The sequence below is a fragment of the Choristoneura fumiferana genome, chromosome 8, assembly GCF_025370935.1.
Source record: "Choristoneura fumiferana chromosome 8, NRCan_CFum_1, whole genome shotgun sequence".
In the NCBI taxonomy this organism is placed as follows: Eukaryota; Metazoa; Arthropoda; class Insecta; order Lepidoptera; family Tortricidae; genus Choristoneura; species Choristoneura fumiferana.
In genome coordinates, this window is record NC_133479.1 from 5,887,010 (window position 1) to 5,913,750 (window position 26,741).

At 38.4% G+C, this 26,741-nt stretch overlaps 1 protein-coding gene across 1 annotated transcript in view; it reads left to right on the forward strand.

Moving 5' to 3' along the window:
- Positions 1-26,741, forward strand: part of LOC141430205 (uncharacterized) — a 237,504-nt gene that overhangs the window by 80,100 nt on the left and 130,663 nt on the right. Inside the window, exons 5-11 of the mRNA XM_074090799.1 lie at positions 12,699-15,102; positions 19,103-19,593; positions 20,138-20,416; positions 21,036-21,218; positions 21,528-21,863; positions 22,853-22,980; positions 24,943-25,515. Coding sequence (XP_073946900.1) covers positions 12,699-15,102; positions 19,103-19,593; positions 20,138-20,416; positions 21,036-21,218; positions 21,528-21,863; positions 22,853-22,980; positions 24,943-25,515 — 4,394 coding nt within the window. The remainder of the gene's footprint in view (positions 1-12,698; positions 15,103-19,102; positions 19,594-20,137; positions 20,417-21,035; positions 21,219-21,527; positions 21,864-22,852; positions 22,981-24,942; positions 25,516-26,741) is intronic.

The following is a 26,741-nucleotide window of genomic DNA, read 5'->3' on the forward strand; positions in this document are numbered from 1 at the left end:
CTTGTAGCACCCCTCCTTTTGCGTCGGGTCTCCAAATATAATACTTATTTATGATAATAAATGAGAATGATATAAAAATCGTCGTGTATAATTATAGATGTATAGATTTACCCGTTCCCTGTGCGTGACGTTTGCTTGTTATCGACAGGCACTTATCGAAAACATCGATAGATACGTAAATCTATTTTCTCTCCACTCAAGTGCATTTGGATTTAAGGCCGATATCTCGATAGCCATTATGTGCCTGTACGTGCCATGATATACGCATTTTATTGATACCTGGCATCGATGTTATGTCAGAAACAGTGAGCGTCATGTACGACGAGTTGTTGTACAAGCTCGGGTACAGTATTTATTATGAATAACAAGCAAGGATCAAGGTTTGCTCCAACATAAATCCTGAATTCATGTTCGGGGACTTTTAAATGAAAACCAAATGAAATAAGTTGCATAAACTAGGTGTTGTGTAATAGAAATTAATCGATTGATTTCTTGCTCTATTTGTGACAGCCAGGCGGCTCCTCTTTTTTCATGATCTCTCTGGGCAAGTTCTCAATCCTGTTTTCTCTAGCTGGTGCCTTAGTTCTTTCAAGATTTGTTAATGATTGATAAGGGACCTAATAAGTCCCCCTTTATCCCATTGAGTTCCTCTGAGCCAACAATTAATCAATAGCAAATGATGATAGTTGGATTGAACAGAAACTAATTTAATAGCAAGTCTTTTAGAAAAGTCCCAGGTTATTAGGCAATAATTATATCGTGGTCTTCATCGTCATTAGAAAGAAAGTCCAAAGAAGTCCACTGCTGGACAAAGACAAAGGCCTCCCGCAAAAAGTTCCACGATCTGTGGGTTGTGTGTGGGTCCTGCTCTGCCCGCATTCCACTGGTTCCTGCGACTTTTACTAGATTGTCGGTCAATCTTGCTGTACATTAGCAATCAAAGCGCTGATTTTCACGTCTGCCAAATGTACACTTTGGCACCCTTGTTTCGATATTGTTGTGTCACACTCTTGTTTTTTATCTCTAAATCATTCGCTAGAAAACGATGAGCTTAATTAATCACAGGTGCTTTATGGCTCGACGTTTTATCGTAGGTACTGCATTTGGATTTACGCTGCGCATGCCAATTGAAGAATGTTTGTGAGCCAACTGCTGCTTCCTAATTGTACTTATGTGGGTAGGTGTTGCTATTACTTATTAACTAACGTTAATTTAGATCCTTGTAATTTGTAACTGACGAGAGTCTTTTGTGTGTATCCATGTTAACCCTTCAATGTACAAAACAAAAATAAAGAAACACGATTGGATAACGGCGAGATAGGTGCACGTAATAACTAGCAATAAGGTATTACAAAATCGCTTTAAACTTCTAATTCTTTAATTTTAGTTTTGTTAAGCGGCTCGTAGACGGGCCATATTTTCACTGCAATTTGTGGCCGGCAACTATTGGTGTCCCTCTCTTACTCACATGTTAGACAGGGACACCAATAGTTGCCGGCCACATATTGCAGTGAAAATATGGCCCGTCTAGGAGCTCCTTTAGGTACACGACATATGTTTTTGCACGTTCCTCGTTTTTAAATATAAGTTTGCATCATATTTCATCATCATCATATCAGCCGTTTGACGACCACTGCTGGACAAAGGCCTCTCTCATAGATCTCCAGTTGGAAGCGACCTGCATTTACTGTGAACGTTTTCTTGGTGGACGTCCCACGCTGCGCTTACAGACTCGCGGTCATTATTTCGACCTATTACTAGGCCTATTATATCGAGTTTAAATTACTACATTCCGTATCGTTTGTATTTAGACGACAGAAGTTTCAGAGAATCAAACCTACACCTCCATTTTCGCTCATTTAAGTTGAAATCCGTATAAAATTTTCATGTAGCTATGTATTTATGTTAACTTAGTAGTTTTGGCTGTGCGTTGATTAATCGACAAAGCAAAAAGCAAACAGCAATGAGCTATCATCGTAAAAAGATTAAAGCATAAAAAAATATTCTTTAAGACGCTGTTTGTCAAATATTTTCCAGAGTAAAATGAATTTAGTCGCGACTTTAGTATAATTTAAATTAATTTAGTATAATTTAAATAAACACTGTCGATAGCGGTGTAGCTGATAGCGAAGGATAAGAAAATTAGGACCAGAGTATCCGAGGTACAAGTTTGCATACGAATGTACCTGGTTATCGGATGGTATTCTAATTGCTCGATAAATAAACCTCATCTTAGATGGGGAGTTAGTTAGTTTAACAGAATAATTACTTCCTTTTTGTGCTATGGGCAATAAAGTACAAATAACTTGATGGAGCAAGGTAAACTGCTCGACTGCTTATTTGAGGTAGTTATAACATATCAGGCATCGATCAATATCAAACTTCATACATCCGTTATGGGTGAAAATGTTATTATAACATAGGAAGGATGTGCCGTATGTGTTGAATCCGAATTTATTTGTTTTTTCGACTTCAGATTCTACGAAACTGTGGTTTGCTGCTGAAATTGAATTACTAGCCGAGCTGCTTTCGCTTCGCTGCATTCAACATCGGTGCAGCAAAATTGAATGTCTTTGTTTATTCTGTGGTAAAAACTGATTTGTTGGCATTCAGATCTACCGGTATAGTTTACACCATAATAATATGGTAAAAATGAACGCTAGGGTTTGCCCGCGATTTCGTTTGCCAAGAATTTCTTTGTCGCTGTTCTGCGGAAACTATGTAGTTTTCCGGGATAAAAACTATCCTATGTCCTTCCCAGGATCATGTACCGCTCTCATAACTAAATGCCATGTTAATCGGTTCAGCGGTTTTAAGAGTGAACAGTCAGATAGACACACAGTAACGATAAATATAACGTACCACATTTCAAGAACACCGAAACGCTTCTAACGAACGTTTCGTTATAACTTTTTTGGAAAGAAAATGAAAGCAGCTTAGTTTGTTAAGAATTTTCTTTTTCTTTAACGATGATCCGGAGGTCTGCAAGAACTTTCGTTAATTCAAGAAAACTCTTCAGACGAACAATTTGAAAATCTTTTCTCCGATCTTGGATGTAGTTGAAAGTAAAAAGCCCTGTTTTTACACGATTGCCCGAAGAAGGGTTATGCTTTTCGAGCGTATGTACGAATAAAGGTACCTATGTGTATTTATTTGCCACCCTGTACCTACAGTACACCTAAACGGCTTGTTAGACCACTTATTAACAAATACATAAAAAAATGCAGTAATTATGGAAATTTTATCGCGTAATATCTAAGTTCTAGGTATATACTCGTAAGTTACATCCGATCCCAACAAAAACATGATTTAAAAAAGTGTTTAATCGTCGTGAATTGTCCATAAAAAAATGTGAAATTTTATAAATATCCAAGTCCAGGAAGAGCCGAAATTTTTCTGACGGCTGGGCTCAACTTGGCAGAGGCACTATCGTCTATCGTGCTTCCAGATGTCAGTGGTACCAAAACTGTCCTCTAGCATTTTTTGAGTTAGCGAGATACATTATTATTTGCTTTGTGAACTATCTTGAAGTTTTTGCCAACTTTGCAGACAGTATATGCACGTCTTTTGATTCTGATTATTGTTTAGAGTCTAGACAGACAACTGTAGATTGTATTAGGCAGTTATTCGTCATAAAATTTTGTCATCGCCGATATTTAATAAGAGGTGAAAAGTAGATATAGGTAATTGGTTAGCCAATATCGGAATTAAATTAGATAACTGATTGTTAATGAAATCCCAACGTATACCAATTGTTTCACTGTTAACGATTAACACTATTTATTTTTAATTACATTTAATGGTGTGTCGCTCGTATTGTCGCATTGTAGCTTTTAATTTGTTTTTATTCCATGATTATATTATATAATTTAAATTTGTATTCAGCTGCGAATTGTCTTAATCAAAGCCACAGCTTCCACTCTTCATCTTGAGCTAATTTAGTTCTACAACTTTTGAAAATAACTTGTATTATGAATTTCATTATAATTTAAAGTTTAATTGGACCAGCAATGTATTGCGAAATCCGTCATTTTGTTACGTGACAGGCGATGTCATTTAGGCTATTGGACGCCGTACATTGAAAATACCATTTAATTTGTTTGGAATAAACATGATAAAATTACTTTTTGAAAGTTGCAGAACTAAAGTAGTTCCATTCGAGTAGCAGAACCTGTGTTTTAATTTTTTGCTCCTGTTACAGGGCCCACCCGGTATATAAACCCGGTTTACAACCATTACGTTTGAAATGCCTTGATGGAATTATTTAAAATATCCACATTACCTTACATAGAAGTAAATTACACTAGTCTTTTGGTTCTTAAATTGACAGATGGCAATACAGGGGGCTCTTAAAAAGCCATAAGCGAAGAAAATTAAATCCTTCAATATACAGAAAATTTATGAGAGTTCCGATGTTCATAATATAACATTCATATTCATATCTACTGATGTGCCAAAGGAAACTTTCCAAAATTGCGGATTTTTTCATACAGGAAAATTTCGGAAACTTCTCACAATTTTGTATGGAGATTGAAACTTTCCATTTCTTAATTTTGTTTTCCTATATTTCTTGAGAAAATTTTCTGAAATTTCCGAGAACAATTCCAACTTTTTGGAAACTTTCCGCATCTTGCACATCTGTTTTCATATCTCGTACCGACTTGCAATCACGTTTTCCTACTGCTAGTCATAATAGTAAACATAATGCCTTATTTATGGACTTATATATTCCCCTTTACTATTTCTTACGCATCGAGCAATGTTTTCCGATGTGGCGTAGGTACATTGGTATTAGATTACTTATGTATTATGATCGTTATTTGTGTTGATCGTAAGAGTCTTGTCTAGAAAAGCCTGACTGGTTATTTAACGCTCTTGACGAAGAAAGTATTGTCTTTAATAGTCGCAAGTATAAACGCCTTAGTCCCAATAATATATAACAGATCTTTATACCGGGTAATGGAAAACTAATATGTCTCGTATAATCTTTCAAGCCTGCATGGTTTCGTTGGAAAAACTCCAATGAAGATAACATCTGTCCCAGGTCATGCTTGCGTAACTTACTTGCGTTTGCGTGAGTGGTGCTTTCTGTAAGCAATTCAGTGTACCCGCGTCTGTGTTTGCTCAGTTCGATATTTTGTTTGCCGTGCCGTACTTACTTACATACCAATCTATGTTATAACTACTTTGCCCGAATAATATGTTCCTCGATAAAAGTCGGCCGGCGATGAGAAGGTTTCGTGGAAATGTTGATGCTTTTTTATTCGTACCGAACTCTTTGTGACGATGGTGGTCTCGGAAACCAGTGAATCATTTTTTTACCTTGCTGTTTTTGTTTTGATCGTGGAATATAAGTAAAGTTATTGTTAGATGAACCTGTTTCGTCTTGCGTTGTTAACTATGGTCATGCGTGAGCCTAAACCCGCGTAAAATACAGCCACTTTGTTGCGAGAATCCGCTACAAGCGCTTCTTTTAGCGTGACTCTTCAATCAATCAACCTTAATGTTTTCATAAATATTGGCTCGCCCGCACCGTAATGCGAGGTTACGTCGAAAGTTTAAGCCCCTCGGGAAATCTAGTTACTGACATTGGAAAAGACACGCGTGTTATGTGTTATTAGTTATTAAGTCGGAAAAATAATACTAGCAACTTTTTCCTATGAGTATTATTTATGAAATTTATGAATGTCTACGTAAAGAGGTATCGTCTCGTTTGTCCCAAGTGTGAATGAAGTTGTACTTAACTCATTCAATTGACGTCAGGAGCAAACGAAATCTTATTTAATCAGACAAGTTGACCAAAAACGTCTTAATAATAAGAGAGTTGACGGAGGCGCTGGCGCATAAAATTAAGTATTTGTGACACAAACAAAAGCCGTGGGCCGCGTAACTTTGACGCGACTTTGATTAATGGTATCTATGTAGGTGTTGATAATAATAGCTCCTTTGCGAAAGATATTTCAACTGTAAGGGTGTTCAGTTATCAATCTTTCTTTGGTTGCTTATTGACCTTTTCGCGTTATTATACCTGCTTTCTTTAGTTACACTAGACCAATATAAATTCAGAGGAGTTGTGATTGCAAGCGAGCGATGTGAATTATTGTTTTTTGGCGTGTTTGTTAAATAACTAAATTGAAAGTGTTTCTCACAATTTATTACGTTGCCAAAATGTGTTGTACTTTATTGTCAAATATAACATCATTCAACATAACCCTAGTTAAAGCTCTATCGTGGAAAATTCCATGAATGTATTTATATTTCAATGAATGGATTCCGTTTGAATAAAATAATAGTGAGATGAAAAATAAGACTTATTTTAAATCAAAAAGGCTTTTGAACTTGATGTTCTTCGGGATATATTACCTTTACTAGAGTTCAATGTCCTGCAGAAAGATTATGAGTTCTCTCTATAACAAATTGGTAGTCTTAACTGTCCGCTTATTTAAAGAATTAAGACCCACTCATTAAAGAACGATAGATAAAATTAATTGTCACGTTAATTTCCACCAAATGAATATCTTATTGGCGAATTCTCCCGAAAGCCGGTTGAATTAATGCAATTAATCAGTCATTAGCTACTTTAATGGAATGAGTTTATAATGATTGAGGTGACGGGGTTTTAGTAAATTGGCCAGAGGTTGTCGGCCATGCTTGCGGGCTACGAACCCGCGACCCCGACTCAAAGAGGCCATTCGTTTCATCCGGCTAGACTTCTCTCGTCTCGCTCGTTGTTTCGTGAATTGTCATCGTAGTTTAAAAAGAAAACCAAGTAAGAATCAAACTTGGCAGTTGTGTTTAACTCAGATTTTCCCAACTCTAAGCCGAGCTGTATCAGCTGTTGCGGAGTTTAGAACTTCGGCCAATGTTTTCTGTTTTTATCGTTATTTTGTCCATCGCCTTTGAGTTAGTTTTACGTAGCTTGTATTAAGTTAATCGAGGCCTAGGTAAGGAATCAACTTTTTTAATGTCTTATATAATTTTACTCGACTCTTCAAAGGTTTCAAGACTTTGTATTTAGAGAACGTGTACGTGCAAAAAAGGGATGATATAAGTTTGACGCCAATGTCTGTCTGTCTATGACATCGTAGCTCTCGAACGGATTAACCGATTTCAATGCGGTTTTTTTAGGCCAAAGCGAGTTTCTTTGCGGTGTTTATAGTATGCTTGATAAAAGTTGGTTTAGCCATTTTTGAGATATTGAACTTTTAAATGGCAATGTCGGAGGGTGTTCAACTTTTCTAAGTTGGTTAAGTTATTCTTCAGAGAAAGGACTATATTCGTACATTTTTACTTTAATTGTTCGAGTTATCTACGAGTATGTAGGTATGAATGGTGTATTAGTTGGCATACAGTCGATCCTGTGTCATAATCATAATACAGGTTGCATTCATAGTTGCTGGACCGTACATGATACGTCCATTGAGGACAGTGTACCGTGGCTAATGAGCTTCGTCTAATACTACAATACCTTCGTCTAGACTGGCACATTCCTTATATTGAGCATCGTTGGCTGAGGGGATAAAGTTGAAATTAATTTGAGTCAGCTTATATACGCCGTCTACTGCCGGGCACAAGCCATCCTTTCAGAATTAGAGGGCTTGGGCCGCCGTAGTTCCCACGTGGAGCCAATGCGAATTGGAAGCTTCATTCACACCTTTGAATTGCTTCGCTGGTTTGTGCAGGTTTTCTCAAGATCATTCCTTCACCGTAAAGCTCGTGGTAAATTTGAATGATATTTCGCACATGATTTTCGTAAAACTTAGTGATGTGAGCCCAGGTTCGAACGGTCAAACCACTAGGCCCCCACTGTTTATGGAAAGGAAATTAAAAATTTGATAGATATATAAATAACATGTAGGTACCTAGGAAAATATTTTGCAGGTGGTAGGACCTTGTGCAAGGTCCGCCCGGATTGCTACGACCATCTTGCTCGCTAATCCTGCCGTGAAGCAGCAGTGCTTGCACTGTTGTGTTTCGACGTGGAAAGTAAGACAGCCGGTGAAATTACTGGCACTTGAGGTACCATCTTGGGCCTCTAGGTTGGCAACGCATCTGCAATCCCCCTGGTGTTGCAGGTGTCTATGGGCGATGGTGATTTCTTACCATCAGCAGACCCACTTGCTCGTTTGCCATCCAGTCGAAAAAAATAATAATATCCGTTCCGAGCTATGATACAGGCCGGTAATTTTCCTGATTATCTCTGATAGGTAAGTAAGCCCTTCCCGCAATATAACCTTTTCACAATAAACGCCCCAGTGACTTCCTCGATTAATCAGTAGTACCATGACGGCTTATTAAGACGAGGTTGTTCTACGATTTCGGTTACACCCTCATTCTGGTTTTCTTTAATTTACGACGGATTGACAAATATTATTGTAAAATATTTATTGCATCAGTCTGAACCATCAGTCCGTCAATCTGAAAAGAAAGCATCAGACATAGCACAAGCCCTCGTATTCTGAGAAGATGCGTGTACCCAGCAGTAGGACATATACAGGCCGGAGTTGACACAGGTAAAGCTTTTGGCAACCAGCAATTCAGATCGTCTAGCTAGCCCACAATTTTCCTGCATGTCGAATGTTGCTCAGTTCATTTTCTCCGTGTTTCCTACACAAACCCGAACGACAAAGCCAACTGCGGTCAAACGCTAGCCGTCCTGAGATTTACAAAAACTACGTAACTTCTAGAGACCACTAAAAACTCAAATGACGTAGCACAGCTCAGTTCATTGCTGCGGACCGCGCCCCTGTTTATTCGCAATTCCAACAGTCTGGGGCGATGACATTGTTGTCGCTGCACATTAGTACAAAACTAACCAGACTAGTATTTCATCATGAAAGAGTGTAGGTATGACCACCAGAACGGATCTACGGAATCGTAAGACTTGTAGATTCTTGAAAAACGTCTTAACACAATTCTATTGGCTAAGCCTAAAGAAATGTCAGAAGTAATCCAAGTCAATTTGAGATACTGAAAAGTTTTTATTTAATTTCCATGTAGGCATTGGCGTTGGAATGCTTCGTAGTCACGAACCATGGCGTTATTATTTCGGGTTTCCTGTGTCGGTATAAAAATGCCGCAACATCTTTACAATCCCAAGGTTTAGGTATGGTGAATTATCATACCTCTATCTTTCTTTCACTCTTCCTCTCTCTTCAATGTTTCAATGTGCGTCCCGATATTTTAGATACGCACGTACTTAATTACTTAACTTTTAAGCCCTGTTAATGTTACGAGACGGCTTATGACGAGTCTTTCACTTTATCTGCTTATAAATTTGATACGGCGGCACTGACGTCTTCCATTATCTTCCCATTCTAGTTGGGCCATCAAGTACGATATAAAAACTTTCTAAGTACATACCTAAAACTTGACAAGCGTAACTCAACCCTAATGATAAGACTCTTTGTGTTACGGCCCTACTTTTCGAGTCTTTGAAACATCAGTAGAGTTGCCGCAGACAGGAGCTCCACTGAATAATTTTAATCATTTCAAACACTCCATTCAAATGATGCTTTCATTATGTTCATGAAAGCTTACACTGATTTCAAACCCTTTCAAGTTGTATCATCAGTATACTTATGCCTGTTTAACATTAGCAAGTGTTTTATAATTAACTCAGAATGTCTCTTATTCTGTAGATCCAATTTCGTCGACGGAAGGCTCGAAAATCGCCTCTCACTTAATGGTCCGGCAAAATGTATCGCAGACATCGCAGTCGACAAATAACCGCGTGAAATAATAGGATAAGTAATAACAATTCCGAATGAACCATCTAATTTTTGGGAGCACGTACAATTCATTCTTGTGGAAAAATGGGACGCGTCAAAAAAGGAGGTGACTTTTCACTCCTCTCTACATCATTTTACGACGTTGAATATTAAATTTGCATAAAACGATGTGAATTATTCGAATGGTATTAATATCAGTGTTGCTTTTGTTGTAGAATTTTCTACTAGGGCTGTAGTAAACATTAATGCGTTTGTTAGTGTCTAAAGTATGTTTATTACTCGGACATGAGTTAGTTTGATAATACGACATTGTTCTGTGCGTTCTAAAGTTTATTTTGATCCCCTGGCTATAAATGGTTTTGTTTGAAAAATGTCCACACACATTCTTGGTTGTCATATCGATAGCTTTACGTCATGTTCAGAATTTATGTAAAAAAGTATGCATATTAAAGTGAGCGGTTTGATTTTCCGAAGCTAGAGGCAAATAACACCGACTAAAATTAAATTTAAACATAGTAGAAACAATGCCTAAAGTAAAATATTTACCAGGTATTAGTCTTGATAAAATTTCAGTTAATAATTGGAATGAAAATTTGAATCCATGAAAAGGCGGGGTCATATTCGTATTACGTGGGTTGTGTTGTTCTGAAGATGATTTTTGGTTGAGTACGAAACGGGTCAGTGTTGTGTGATAGTTAGGATTCGTGTGTGTTCTTACAGTGTGGAAGTGGAGGAGCTGCATGAACACACACTTTTTGCATAGATGTAGTCGTAGCTATCATAAGGTCGCGGGCGAGCAAAGTAATTTATTATTTTACTTCATTGACATGGACCTCCACAAAGTAACGCCGGATTCAATAAATATTTTGCCTGTGTGATATTTCTCATAAAGATCGTGAATAGATGAGTTCTTCTCGAAATTTTCTTCAAAATAAATGACGTTCTTTGAAATTCACCGATTGATTCTTAACGATTTTCCCGTAAAAAAGCCATTATCCTTGAGAGGGAAGAGTCGGACGGAACTCATAACACAACTCAAAGCAAACGCCAAGAATGCTTTATAAAGTTATCTGTGAAATTTAATTAATTTACTCGACTTTAAAATGATATGAAAACTAGTGCATTTTTATGTACAGTATAGTAGTGCCACTCCTAATGCTCAATTTTAAATTAGTGTAGTTCACTTGATGTCTATTAACGTATTAAAGTGGAATAGGTCATACTATTGCAGTAATTGTTCTCGCTAACTAATTAAATAGAGTACTTACCACGAAACGTGACCTGCTATTAGGGTTAAGCTTCAACTGACTCGCTTATGGTAGAGAATTAACTGAACACTCGGTCTTTAGCTATCTATTCCTTTTATTTTTTTGGGAAATATATATTCGCTCAACAATGAAGCATTCTTGAAAGCGAGGTTGACCTGTTTTTTATAGTGACCGCAACGCCAGCTGGACTGGCGTAGGTCATTTGCTGACTCACGTAAGACTTTGTTAGCCGAATACCTAGGAAAGTCAACATACCCCAACCTAACAGCAATGCCAGTGACGTCATGACTTACTAGCAACGTGAATTAGGGCGGAATGTAGGACAACTCGCGTGACGCATAGCAGGAAATATTAAAAAAGTATCTACAACTAACGGTAAACGTTCGAAAAAAGTTCGTTTAAAATACTGGCTCAGTTGTCGATAATTGCGCTGCGACATTTCTTTCAATGTCACGTAACTTACAAAACACGAAAGCCTTTGGTGTTACCGTCGTTTCTATTCATTAATGCTGAAAAAACTATTTCTCTCGATGATCACACATTATTGGCTTAGACGTCATTATCGTAATATTTGCCGTGCACTTACAGATCGATTCACTAGAGCCGGCACGAATGGATTGTATGAAAGTAACGGCACTTGGACATTTTGGTAGGAAAATGACTGATGCATGATATGTGTGATGTTTCAAACAGGTAACACACAGGTACTTTGGTTCATTCATTGAATCCATTCGTGCCGGCTAATTTGAATCCACCTAAAAGTTTTCCATTCTTGTATAGTCTTGAATATTATCGCCATAAAAATATCAAGTACACTTGCCACACGATACCTTAATATCCATAATAGAAAACATGTTATCGCGCGGACTACGACGGTCGCGGTTGTAAACCGCGTAGACCACAGCCTTCGACGTTTCGCACGTGATTGAATAGCTTTATTTAGCTTTTGTACATTAAAGTGTACATAGAACGACTTTTTGTCTACTTCGTCGTGCTCGTGTAGGTATACAACAGTAGAACGGTGTCTGTTTGCCAGTTACTGTGCGTCAATTGAGGGACAAATCATTTCATGGTCCGTGATACTACTTATTTATTTACTTCCTTTTTATTTTGGCTAATTAAGAATATCCGGGAGTGTTAGTTTTGAAGTTGTTGGGATCATGTTAATATTCAATACGCTGCTATGCAGTATCTTTCTAGCATGATAATTTACGTTGCCTGAAAATATATCTGAAATTAACATTAACAGTTATTAATTTACTTACTTGTGAACATTTTGATTTTAAATACTAAGTATATCAAGAACTCATGTTTATTATTCAGTCGGTAGTTTACTTTTCGAACCGTGTAAAAAAATGTTTTTGTTATAATTTGATATGAAAGTTTCGTTCGTTTTCGTCGTTAGTAACTACGGCCGGATATGATTAACGTTTATATTACCGTCACAGAATTTCGCTACACATATATTACACAATGCAACGGGCATTGCGTTTCTAACAATGGCTCCAGTCGCCATATCGCGCGAAACGTCACGGCTATCGGCGTTTGCGCAGCTGTCAGTGAACTTACGCGGAACAATACGCACGTGTAGGTCAATAACGTCCTCTTCCGTTCTAATCCAACTGTCTAAACTTAAATTTTGTTATAAAATGTAATCAAAAATGATTTTTGCTCTAACAATTGTTTTTGTTTGTTCCAGGAACTGCCACGAAAACGAGAAATCGCCGATCCCTCGAAGCACCGAACTCCAAGACTGAGAACTTACTGCCGTCTTCCAAAATATCTCCTAAAGCTAATTATAATTTATCTTTCGGAATCAAAACAACTCCTCCAAAATCTTCTCATTTTAATACTTCAGCACAAAAGTCAACTGAAAGGAGACGAAGTTCTGAAACAGTTACGAAGCCCAGTTGTATACCTCTTTCAAAAAAGTCCGTAGAAAAACAAACAAGGACTTCCATATCACCCGTAAAACAGGAACCCAAGAAAGATAAAGCGTCGAAACCTGAAAATAAGTCGAAAGTGGAACCATTTAGACGCAAGTCTTCAAGCAAAAGCCCGGAGAAAGCGAAGAGTGATACCGAAAGTAATCGTAACGATAGAAGACATCGAGCTCAAAAAGAATATGAAAGTCTTAGCGAAAAATATCATAATTCAAAGAAAAGACTGACTAGTTTAGAGAATAAATCTTCAGGAGACACGAATGTCAAAAACACATCGCCTAATAAAAATATATTAAATGACAATTTACATGTTTCTAAGCGAGAGACGAGTGTTGGTAGCCTAGAAAACTGCAAAGATACTCAAAAAATGTCTACTCTACACGAAACTGTGAGACCACATACAAATAGCACTAGACTTTCGCAGGAAATGGATAGCTTAGCTGCGTTGACAAAAAAAACTTTAGATAGGGTTAATAAATTATCGAATAACTTAAATAGTAATAAAATTAACTTAGACTCGCCTGAGCCGTGTTTTGACACTGCGTTATTTACATCGACGAAAGACCAAAAAAATAATGGTCATTCTTTCACTTTTGGTAAATATGGCGAAAAACCATTGCAAAACAGAGGAGTAACTGAAAGATTGAGGGATATAGACACAGCGGCACAGAGGCTGATCGACTTTGAAAAACAAAGTGCAATGTTTTCTGATCTCAACAATGATACTTCTAGTCAATTCCGCCGTCTTGATGCAACGTCGACATCGTGTAGCCATACACCCGTTTCTATTTTAAAACGGAAATCTATTAATGAAGATAGTGCAATTCATAATGCATCAAATCATTCTATTGCCTCTCCACCTGTCACATTTTCGCCAAGCGTTATCGAACCACGCAACTGTCGTTCTGACAACCGATTACGTCAGGGGATCCTCAAGAAACGCCGTAGTTTAGACGAATCACAAGTTGCAAGGAGGAGGTCCTGCAGCCCAGAAGTATCGTTCGCCGAAGATGGTTCACCGGACGAAAACAAACCGATTTTGAAGAATCGCAGGTCATCTCTTGAAGATGTCGTGAGAAATAGGTCACCAGATGGTCAAATACAAGGAATTTTAAAGAGAAAAATGAGCAGAGAAGAGGATCATGTTCATGACGATCTTTCTCACAGTTCTCCAGAACCGCATGGCATACTAAAACGCAAATCCAATTCCAGTTCTAGTAGCAGCACCACTTCGTCTCACGTTTCTATTGCTCAAGCAGTTTTGTTGGCAGCCGCTGGCGGTGCCGAGATAGTTGATGACGATAAGGAAACTGTGAGACCTATATTAAAGAAAAAGAGTTTCTCTGAAGAGCGACCCAGTCTAGATGTTTCGATTTCCGAAACTCCTAGACCTATTCTAAAGAAAAAATCAGTAGAACACGAAGAACATGAATTCGAACTTCCTAAAAAACCAATCTTGAAATCATCAAGAAAATTGTCAGGTGATGAGGGTCATACCTCTAGCTTCGATCTGAGTGAAGACGACAGGAGCTCTCGACGATCCTCGCTCCTGAGGTCACGCACTTCAGACCATTCCGGATCGGAATGTGAAGCTACAGTGAGGCCTATTTTAAAGCAGAGAGGTTCGAGTCTCACGAGGGAACGTAGCCAATCCCCGCGCCCACGGCTCTCATTCTGTGCGGATAACGAAGCGAACATCAGTGTGACGAATTTCAGTTGCGACGCGCCCGACGAGTTGGCGCCTGGACCGCGACGCGTGTTAAATCTCTCGCTCGAGCCGGAAGAGAACGCTAGAAACCCTTATCCGAGTGCAGTGCTTAGACGACGAAATCTCCGACCCAAATCGAACCCGCGATCAAAAAGCCTCGTAGGAGACGTGAACGATGAACTGTTATCAATATTAAACAATCGAAGATTAAAAGTCGATGAAAATTGTGAAAACGCACGTTTCGAATTGTGGGGACGTGAAAACTTTGAAGATAACGAGGGCGGTAACCCTAAGTTTCCGTCCATTGCTGCACGAATAAAAAGTATGGAGCAAGCTCTGACTGATACATCTCCGAGGGAGCAGCCTTCGACATCTAAGTCGAAAAATCGCGATCGAGACCGCCACAAGACGCAACCCATCACTGTCGAAGAAATGCGATCCATCACTTCCAGGTAACAATTTTTTCACATTAATTTAACGCATAAAAGTGTCAAATTAGCATTTGTTTTGCACCATGTGCATCTTAATCTTACATTTTTCACAGTTAGCATTTGCAAACGTTGTTCAGGAAAATATCATTATGATGTCACTAGTTCACGGGTTGTTTACTGCGGGTAATTTTTCTTTCCCACTCGAGCGGGCGTCCTTAATTTACGAGTTTTCTTGTGTAAAGGTGATTGTGCTCTGAAATGGCCGCTTAGGCGTTGGTTGCCGAATCTTGGCCGGCTGCCATTATTTTGATGGGCATACGCGTGGTGTGGGCTGCTATCGAATGTTTTGTTCTGTACATTTTCAGGCTTGTTTGCTTCATTAACTCGTATGAAAATAATTACACATTGTTTTCTTCTCAGTTTTGGCTTTTTCCTGTTTGTCTAAAAAAATGCGTGCGAACACCGATATAGTATTTGTGGTAAGTTTGATTTATTCACATTGCCACTATTTGCCAGGTGTTTTATATTCTGTTTGCAATATAACTTCTCTTGTATAAACAGGAGCAAGTTTAGTCATTATAATTGCTCGATTGACATCCCTTTTTTTTTTTTTAACTTTAAATGTAGTTCTGCTTTAAACAGAAAAATACAAATATTCTTCGAGGTTAAAGTTCTAAAATGTCCCTAGTTGTCTTTTAAAAAAAGTTCAAATATCAAGGTTCGGATCAAAAGGGCCTAATTCTTCCTTATATGTACCTACACTTATTATCCACGTTGAATTAAAACTTTTTGTAGACTTCGAAATTTGAAGCAGACTACTAAAAAATAAACAGGTAAAGGAAAAAAAAAGCATTAGAAACGTGTTGTTCATTGGAATTGGAATTTGCCGATAATATTTTTTTTATTATGATTACGAAATCGCTTTTAGATTTAACAATGATCGCTATATCGAAACCATTAGCCATCAAAGCAATATAATACTCTTATAATTGGATGAAGGGGGGTAGAAAGAAGTAGTCAGTAATTCGAAATTGTAAGCGAAATTGTAATTAAAACCTAACGAAATAGTTTTTTTTTAAAGTAATAATATCGAAATGGAAACCGTGGATTTATGTTTTCCTCAATTTCCCCTTAAAAAGTTCAAAGTGGAAATAAGCCCTTTTGAAAAGAAACTCCTCAATTTATTGAACTGGCGTTACTTTGGAGGTCCATATCAATGAACTAAAACAATTATTTTGCTCACCCGCGACCTTATGCTAGGATTGCCTTATGTAAGAACACACAAATCACATAAACCCAACTATCACCACCACCACAGTGTAGAATTGAAGGAACTGCATGAACACGCATTTGATGCATAGACGTAGCTATCATAAGGTCGCGGGTGAACAAAGTAATCATTGACAACTCTATGTCATAAAAATGTATCTAAGTAGGTACGCCCAGTTAGTCGAAATTTGAAGATTGACGACTATACAGTACCTATATTTCTCCTTCCCTAAGAATTTCGCTCGTAATTGCTTTAATTAACCTAAACTTCTATAACATTTTCGGATAAGTAAACAAAGGAATTTATTTAATTCCAAGTTGTATGGTTACCGAGGTGCATTCATTAAAATTTTATTATTATTAATTATAGTAGTAATCAACTTTTAGTTTCATTTGTTCAAGAAGTTCCGTTAATTTGTTATGAAAATTTCGTTACTCGCTTAATAATTAGTAATCAATGATTGCAGACTCGTAATTTGTGCTAATTTCTTCTTAGAACGTCTGACATCATTCCCGGCGGTCCACGCATTAGAATTGTGTTCACCGTTGTAGACTGTAGAGCGTCAGCATTAATTTTGGACGGTGTTGTGATCTAAATTTCAAGTGGTCAAAGATACATTTCATCTGTATTCCTATTTACCGCAAACACCATGAGTAGCTACATCTTCAATGTGTGGCGTGACCTTGCCGAGTTGTAAGTGACAAGTATTAATTTCACCCGATCTATACACTCCATTCTACTCATCGCCCTACCTCGTTAACCTCAGTTCATTAACTTACACCTTACCGAGAAAGCTGGTAATTTCTCCATGAATATTTACCCCGAGGTATATTTTATCATTAACAATGTGATCGTAAGTGCCATCAATTTGGAGAACTTGGGTATCATCTCACCTTTAATGTGATCTTTTCGTCTCGTTACGGGATACTGGAAGTAATCTGTGCAATGACTTGCCGGACACACAAAAGAGACAACGACCCTCCGTATTAATGATCGTATTCAAAGAAGGAGTGTTTGATAGCCATTGTATGTTGGCTTTCCTTTTAACATGATTCTCGCTTGTATTGTAGATAGCAATACAGAGAGGAACGGCCTTTGTTGATCGATTTTCATTCAGTACTTAGTTTAGATCTTTTTTTTTAGAAGTACACGGAAAATTACTTTAAATCTAAATCTATTTTAAACCTAGGACTCTTAAAGGCTAGAGTGAATAGGCTGTTATTGAACCAGTAAGATACACCTTTGGCCTCATTCGCATTTTTGGCAGTTTGTGTTACATTATTATAATTTCTTTGAAAATGATTTATCACTCAAAATGTACTATGTTGACATTACCTCAGGATAGCATAACCATTTCAAATAAGAAAAAGATCTACTTTCCGGTAAAACATTTTAAAACTTGCGACATGAAACACTAATAGTTCAAATACTTGCACTTGTTCGGTCTTGTTTTTGTTTTGAAAGCTAACTCCACATTTCACGTTGGCCTTGCAAGTAAGTCGACTTATAAATAACTCCAAAAACGTGACTAATTACAAATCGCCAACCGGCTCTTCCTTGTCCGTTATATAAGTACAATAGTTATTGTGTTCATGCAACGTTGTATAATAGATCTGGCAATGTTGAATAATCTTAGGATTAGCTTGTTTTTAAGGTACCGTGCTCAGTTGGCAAAAAGAGTATCCTTATAGAAACGCGGGAGGTATCAAGGGGAAAATAATATCAAATTTAAAAAAGTCTGAATATCTTAATTAATACAAGAACTCTGCTAACACGATATTCAAAGACCAAATTTTTCTATGGAACCTTCGGTGCGCGAGCCCGACTCGCACTTGACCGGTTTCCTGTTATTCAAGTTTTTTTATTATGGTAAAGCTCCAATTGAAGTACTTTTCCTTCTGTCGTACTTACTACGTAAAACTAAAGGTGGGGTTTGTTTCTATTCTGATATGCTTGAAATGGTGACATTGTCTAGCAGTGCAGAAATAATGCAGACGTCTGTTTCGTCCCTGTCATTGTCACTGCTGATTATAATTCACGGAAACAACGCACCGCAACGGGCGCGTACGATGCACTCTTATCGTTTAATTTATTGGTGTCCTAAATTAATCCGATTGCATTAATCTCTTGCATGATTAACATCGGCCCCGCCATCAGTTACTGGTACAGCCGACATCTGAACGGCATTTTGATGACGGAAATAAGCGCTCCAGCCGTTACTGGGTCAAGCACTATTTCTGGATCTGTTGTGCTCCACAGAGCACATCAAAAGTTTTATGACCGAACAACGTGAACTTTCGATGCCCTTAATGACTATGATTCGGATGCAGCTGACGCTTTTCGTATTCGAATCGTGCTTTGAATACTTTTCAGAAGCAGCTATAAAAGTCGAATATAAAGATTTACGCATCAGGAAACTGTTTGGTAGAAAAAACTGAAACTCGTTCGCTGCGTTTCTGTATTAGTAGAAAAAGATTTATTTGATGCTTTGATCAGATTAATAGTCCAATGCGCTCGGAAATCCTATGAGTCATTTGATGGCTGAAATTCGATCGATAACTCCGGTACCCCCATCAGACGTTTATATTTAGACAATGTCAAACTTCCTTTAATCGATGGATAGGCAATGCCAATTCAGATCACTCGCACCATTATTCATCGATATTTACCAAGACAAACTGAAGCAGATACCGTCTCTGTCTTGTGTACGGCTGTGTTCTACATTAACGCATTATTTTTCTCATTCTGCAGTTTGGAGCCGGGCCAAGCGAGTTTCCAAGCGTTCGGCCCCGCGGGCTGTAGTTTTCCGAGTCAGCCCGTCGAGTCCGGTGCTCCTCCGTCTGCCAGAGGCCTTAATATCGCGGGAGAAAACGAGCGACTTGATCCCGCGCACTTTACGAAGACCTTGGATTCGGCGCCCTCCGATGCTGACTGCTTTAACGTCCACTCTCCAACCACTTCCAACGGCATCTCGGATATCCCAGCTGTCAAGGACGATAGCTTTGGCGAGGCCACTTTCCTAGACTTCGAAAACATTGCCGCGAACCTTGAAAGAAAACAGTCGACCTTGGACGAGATCGAACAAGAGGTGAACAAAGTCCAAATAGCTTTGGACGAGGACAGTCGCGCTCTGGAGGAAGACGAAAGGCAACAAGCTGAAGCTGACAATTGGAGTCTGAACGTGTCCTGTGACAGTGGGGTGTACAATCGCGCTTCTTCCAGAGACTCCGGCCCACATTCAGGTTAGTATTTCATCACGTTATGGAATTATCATATCTCGCTCGCTCATACCGTATGAGGTCATAAAGTTTTATTTTTATATCCGCCCCACCGAAATTTAGCGTAATCGAGGTTTGACTTATTTAGCGAGCGGAGCAATCAAAACTAATAGCAACAGTGTCATAAAGTATACACGCGCGGGGAATCGGGCCAGAGCCGGCTTGCATTAGCTTGCGTTTGTTTATGTTTGTGCTTGGTAATTTTAGATTTGAGGATGCTCCGTTATGGATATAGGGACGGTTTTGAAAATAAACACATTGTAACCTTGCACGTGTGTCCGGCCCTAGTATTTGGGTCAATGTAATGCACGATCCGTTTGACAACATTCCGTTTGTAATATTTCAGGTGTATTGTCATTTGATTCTTTAGAATATCTCGGTCCTTTGTTCGGAACAGATAAAACTTTTTTTAAATAACTATATACGTCTTTAACCCGTTTAACACGCTAACCCGCAACTATTTTTGCACATTACCTCGACACTAATAGTTAGTATTTCTTAATTCTAGGCGAAGAACTAGGCTTGATCGAGAGCCAAGAGATAAAGGAGAACCACACAACGAACAGCAGTAGCAACGAGTGGTCACCATCTTCGATAGAGCAGGGTCTGATCACGATGGACCGGCAGAGGAAGTCGACGGAGACCGAAGGGTTTGGGAGCCCGGAAGACCAGGGAAGCGATGATGAGTCCAAAGCACAGCAAAGTGGCTTTAACCTTGGCTTGATAAAGAGCAATAGCGTCGTGGCACGCGCCAGTATGTGGCAGCAGTTGCAGCAGCAAGCAAAAGGTAAAAGATACAATTTTTGCGCTTTTTTATTCAGTTGTTTGTTTAATCTTTTCTCGTTGGTAAATGGAATCATCATATTTATTTATGACCTACATATTCAAGGCATAAGCTTCGTAGCTTCCATAAAGAATAACAATAAATGCGGCGCGGCGCCCTGTTAAAAAAGTAAACTGAAAAATTTGCATAGTAATTACTTACTTTGTACCTAAGCTAACTAGATCACGATCTCGCATTATTTGTATAAAAAATGTTTAATCCAAAAAGCTATTAGGGCGCTTACGTTTCGTCGCTTATCCTGTCACGGCCTTTGCCATCTGGTGGAAGTGACTTGCTTTTTATTATTGCGATGTAAGTACGTAGATGTTTTTTATGGTTAGTTAGGCGTTTACTTTGTGTATGTCTAAAAATAAACTTATTATACATAAATGATTTGATGATGATATGTGATTAGTGACCATATAAATATCTCTTTTGGATTTTTGCCTTTGTCAGACAAAGTAGAAATTGGCTTTGTATAAGGTCTTTACATAACTTTTTTTTAATGAATCAGTGGATACGTAACACTTTGTGGTACCTATATCTAGTTATTAAACTAATTATTGTAATTTTTAAATTTCAGGCACACCAAAGCCGCTGATTCGTCACAACCGATCGAAAAACATGGAAGGCTCACTATCTGAAAGGTTCAAGACTCAGCCAATATGTTTCACGCCCCCAAAATCTGATGAGCCCCGTGTGGAGGAAAAGTCTTCACTCACTGAGTCCAAAATCACCGCTAATGTTTTGGACAGGGATGAAGATGGTAAGCACTCGAATATCCTAATAACCTAAGGCGCTTATTGTTTCTGTTTAAAAGCTTAGTTCACCGTTAAGTCTTTTTTTTCGTTTCGTGCGACGGAGTTCAGATTTTTATAAAAGAAAGTACCCTAATTTTAAATTCAGCATGTACAGTTGCATTGTTACAAAAATTCAAAATGCTTCCTGTCTTTGATTGTCGGCTGTTGTTTCTTTTTTGCATGTCCTCGACTACTCTACTATGTGTATGTCCCGGGCTCTATCGTAAACACAATGCACATTGTAATGTATATACGCACCCACTCACCGGTGGCAGCTAAGTTAGACGAGGATGATCCAGCGAAGATGTCGCTAATGGAGAAAATGAAGATGTTCAACTCGAAGCTAACGCACAAACCACCGATGGCTGGTTTGCCGCGGTCTAAAGAAGAGAGAGTGCCACGGACTTCTCGCCTCAAAACAATGCCGGTACTGGCAAGCCAAGTTCAAGAGGCAATGGAACAAAACGAGAGACTAACGAAATCCTTCACTCACAACGAGGTACCGCGTAATCCAGACTTCCAGCTCAAAATGGAATTGTTTCGCTCGGCGAGCGCAAAGAACACTTCGCTAGAGTATCTCATGAGGCAGAACTCTAAGTTTAGGAGCTTAGGTCTGATTTTGTTATTTATTTTTGAGTTTGGTTCGTTGTTTTGCTTGTCGTTCCGCTTCCTGGGTAACATGTAACACTAATCCTTAGGCCCATCCTAATTCTAGGTCACTAGGTAAGTTGGTGAATTAAAAACTGCATGCTATTAATCATGCATCTTTAGATAAATGTACTATTCCAGTTAATCGTTCAATTGATTATGGTGATCGAATATAAATTGATCTCAGTACTGCAATATTTATTTGAACAGTATCATGAATGAATTTAACGATAGACTGTTGTAGTAATTTATTTAAATCATCAGATGTATTCCTTCTATTGATAACTTAAGTACAGTTCGTTATTTGGTAGCTAGCTGTTTACAGGTTTGAAGTTGATTTGAAGAATTGTAGTACTAATACTATGCTAAAGGATACAGGTTTATAACACAACAGTGCTTTCACAATCTAATCAGCATGCACCAGCGTGTTAAATTTCAAATAATCGTATAAAACTGGACACACTGTATTAAATTATACTTACTCTATAACAGCCGCTACGTGACGTCGCTACTACTTGAGAAATATTTATTTACATCTCAGTACAGTTAGTCATACGCTTACTAAACTCCGTTGCTCATGTTTTTTCTTCAATAACCTTGTGCTCCATATTTTCTTTAAACTGAAAGAAATTGTGAATACGTAGGGTAAATCGCCAATTACTGGCCACCCTTCAATAACTGGCCACTTTGTACTATAAAATGAACTATATTTTATACTAAAATAAATTACATATAATAGAATTGATTTTTAGTATAACGTGGCCAATTATTAAAGGTGGCCAGTAATTGAAGATTTACCTTAAATACCGGCGAGGAGTAAACAACTTTATTGCGTATTTAAAAAGTGAATAACTTCGGAAGTTTTTATCGTGCACAAAAGTTTAATGATTGAAGAGAAGATTGAGAAGATTGCAATACGATGATGCTTAAATGATTTTTGGGATGTTTGCAGACCTCGATGATGACTCGCCGACGGAGCGAGCTCAAAGGATGATCACTCCTGAAGTGAGAGGCATTCTCAAATCTGGGACGACCGTCGTACCGAAACCCAAGATCTTGGCTAAAGGCGAAAGCTCTGAGGTAAATTTATATCCTTTTTCATTTCACGTTAAATGTTGAGTTCCATACTTAAACTAAAGCCAATTAAAGTAAACGGCACGAAATTAGGGCTCAATACCGAATCGTCTATGAATCAAAATGACCGCGACTTCAGAAGGTCTATAAAGCCCGTGTCCAATTATGTCAGTTGCCCATTGTTTGAAGATGTCTTAATAGTAAAACACTCAATTCGCATAACGTCCATGAAGGGGCAACAAGTCTAAGTATATAAAATGTCCAAAGTTAAAATTGTCTAAAACGTAAATTGCTTGATGTTGCCCATAAAGCTGAACGCCAAAATCACGAAACGTCCAAAACATACAATGTCTCGTATGTCAAACGTGAATGATGATAATCTGATTGGTGATGATGAATGGTGATTCTCCTGCTCCGAATAACTGCTTTCAATGTGATTGCTTGCAAAAAAAATTCAGTTAGCGTTTTTGATAATATGTAGTTTAGACATTATCCTATATGAACTTATTGCTATTTTTTTGTTCTGCGTTAGGGATGTTTATGTCAATGGGGCAAATTGCTAATAGGGCGTCTGACATTTCGCTTCTTGATCAATTTACGTCGTTGGCCATTTTGCTACATAGGCGATACGGTACTGATTCGAAATTCTAACATTTATATCTAACGAGCGAGAAGGATATATGATTGTAAGTTGACTACCGTGCCATTTACTATAGCTGCTTTGCGACCACATGTGAGACACAAGAAAAAAAAATGTAATGCGGAAAAATGCGTGTTTAGTGTTTATTGTTGTGTACGCAAATCGTTGGATAAGGGAAAGGCTGCGCTGTGCTTAGTTTTTTTAATAATGAGACGGAAGCAAGCGGGTCATCTGGTGGGAAATGGCCACCACCGCCCATACCAACTACTCGAGCAGAGTCACTAATCTGTTGCCGGCCTTTAAATGAAGTATAAACTCTTTACTTGAAAGCACCGATGTCATAATTATCGGGGAACACTGCTGACGGAGCAACTTAAAAAAAATATAACAATTTTTTTTACCGAGTACAAAACCTTGAAAAATTTCTACTAGTTTGAAGTCGGTGCCTCAGCACGAGCCAGCAGAAGTGACTGAAGCCCAATATGTCATATGTAGGTGAGGTAGACGACTATAGGTTCACTACATACAACACACAACAACAAGCAACATACAACAAACAACACACAAGCTAACAAAACAACAAGCTAACTTGTAATGACTGCAATAAAATATATGTAGGACAGACAGATCGCAGTTTTAATGCTAGATTGAAAGAGCATGTTTCGGCATTTAGGAATGAGCATCCAGACAGATCAAATTTTGCAAACCATTTGTTAGAATATAATCACTTTTTATTAGTCTCGGATTCAAATGAAGTATTAATACATTACATTATTGAAGCGTTTGGATGCTCTGAAATGCATGGAAATAATTAGGTACAACAGAATGGGGTCTATTAATAATGAACAGGTTTTAGTATCTTCTCCCGTACGACGACTTGGGTCTTATTTGTGCAATAACAGTTGGTAATGAATAATAAAACATGCTTTAACAGTAAATAATCAAAAAACCAAGGTAGTTTTATGTGACGATTAAAGTTTATTTATTATTGCGGCTAGTTTATGAAAAATAAAGTGGGTAATTAGGGAGTTACAGTAACATATTCAAATGTTTGTTTTGGTTTGTTAGTCTAACATCTGGTAGCATGGTGAACAATTGATTGTGTTGCTCTGAAGATGAATTCCGGTTGAGTTCGAAACGTGTCAGTGTAGTGTGGTGGTGGTGACAGATAGGTTTGTGTGATTTGTGTGCGTTCTTACAGTGTGGAGCTGGAGGAACTGCATGAACACGCATATCTTGCATAAACTTAGCTATCATAAGGTCGCGGGTGAGCAAAGAAATTCATTTAGTTCATTAATTAATTGCTCATTTCCGTTTTTAAATTCCAGGGTCTGAAAGACGAGGGTATTGACAGCTCCTCCGATGACGAATCCGCTTCAGCATCAAGCGTGTCCTCATCAGAGAAGAGCTGCTCCTCGTCAGAGAGCTCCGATGAAATCCCCGGCCCCAAACCTCGCCGTTTCCAGAGGAAAAACAATAAGCTCAAGTCCTCTAGAACAGATTCAGATCTTACCAAAGTCCTTCAAGACCCTTACCCAAGAAAAATACAGCTCCCAGGGGCCAACGAACTTAAAGAACGCTTAAGTCAAATCAACAATACCCAGGCAGTCAACAAACCGTTACTGGGTAAGCTTGGAAAGAAACCTTCTGAGGAAGCAAAAAGTGAAGACGAAAGCTTCAAGAGAATGTTTGTGAAGAAGATCGAAGAGCCGATACAATTGGGCAAGTTGAGGCGGCCCATGGATAAGTTAAGTCCACAGAAGATGGACGCTAAGCCGCCCCAAGTTTTAAAGATATCCGCTTTGAACCAGGAGGCGAAGAATAAGTTCTTCGGTTTGGAACCGAAGAAGGAGAAAAGTATTGACGAGTTGACGGCCGCTGTTCGAAAATACATTCCACCAGTGAGTATTGTACATAGGAATATGATCTCTTTCAAAGTGTAGTCCTATATATAGGACTTATTGTAATGTGACATCGAACTTTCTCATAACTGACATAAAGTTTCATGTTTATAAATTTTACTTGGGCCGCAAGAGGTTCGATTTGCAATTCCATGCAATTCAAATAAATTTACGGTTCAGTCTGCGCGTATTTTATGAGGTGATCGCTTGTGGGCACTATTCATGCTAGCCTGGCTCCAGGAGGAAGCCTAGCAGACCCAGAGCAAAAGTAGCCAAATTGGTTCCCTCTCTTGTGCTTACGAATCGTTGATATTATTTTTACATAATTTCCACATATTTATCTTAAATCAATCGTAAATTCCCCCCTCCTCTATCCCCCTCCCCTTTAGGACGGCAACGCACCCGCAGTCCTAATTATGCTGTAGGTGTCCATGGGTGGCGGTGATCGCTTACCACCAGGTGACCCGCATGCTGGTTTGCCAGCTATTTGTTTAAAAAAATAGTTAATACTGGTGAAGTAGTCGCTAATTAGACTCCCATGTCAACATAAAGCAGAGTACTCGTATAGGCCGCCCCGCCCCCTTTGGAGTTTACGCACTTCAATGATCCGTAGAGATGCTTTTGGCGATAATTGACTAGTAAGAAAGTGACAAGCGATCGGATTAGTTGGTAGAATCAAATTAGGCTACTTCCCTATCCCGTGGAATTTCGAAAAATTAGTACTATAGCTCCATATATAGTTCCATCCAGTAGTTTAGACTAAGGGGCTGTTTCACCACCCACTGATTAATTTTATTTGACGGATAAATGTGATGCTGTCTCCGTCTATTCGAACAAAACAAACAGAGACGGCATCACATTTATCCGTCAGATAAAATTAATCAATGGATGGTGAAACAGGAGATTAGAGTTATCTGTATGTAGACATTAAAAGGATGAAAACACAACAGTGAAGTTAAAATCGTTGCTGGCACTGTTTTGGAATGTCTAAATCGTTAGGTACTTTAAATTAGCTTGAATCAACATTGGAAAATTATTCCGTGAGCAATTCCAGTGCATTCTGTATTGTTTACTCATAGCCCAGTAATTTTCCGGCGGGTACCAAATTTGTTTTATCGCTTATTTCTCAGTGCATATCTTTCTTGGTTCAGAAACAACGCATATAAATATTGCAAAACCGCTTATCTGTTATACATAAATACCGAGCATCTGCATTAAGTACGTGT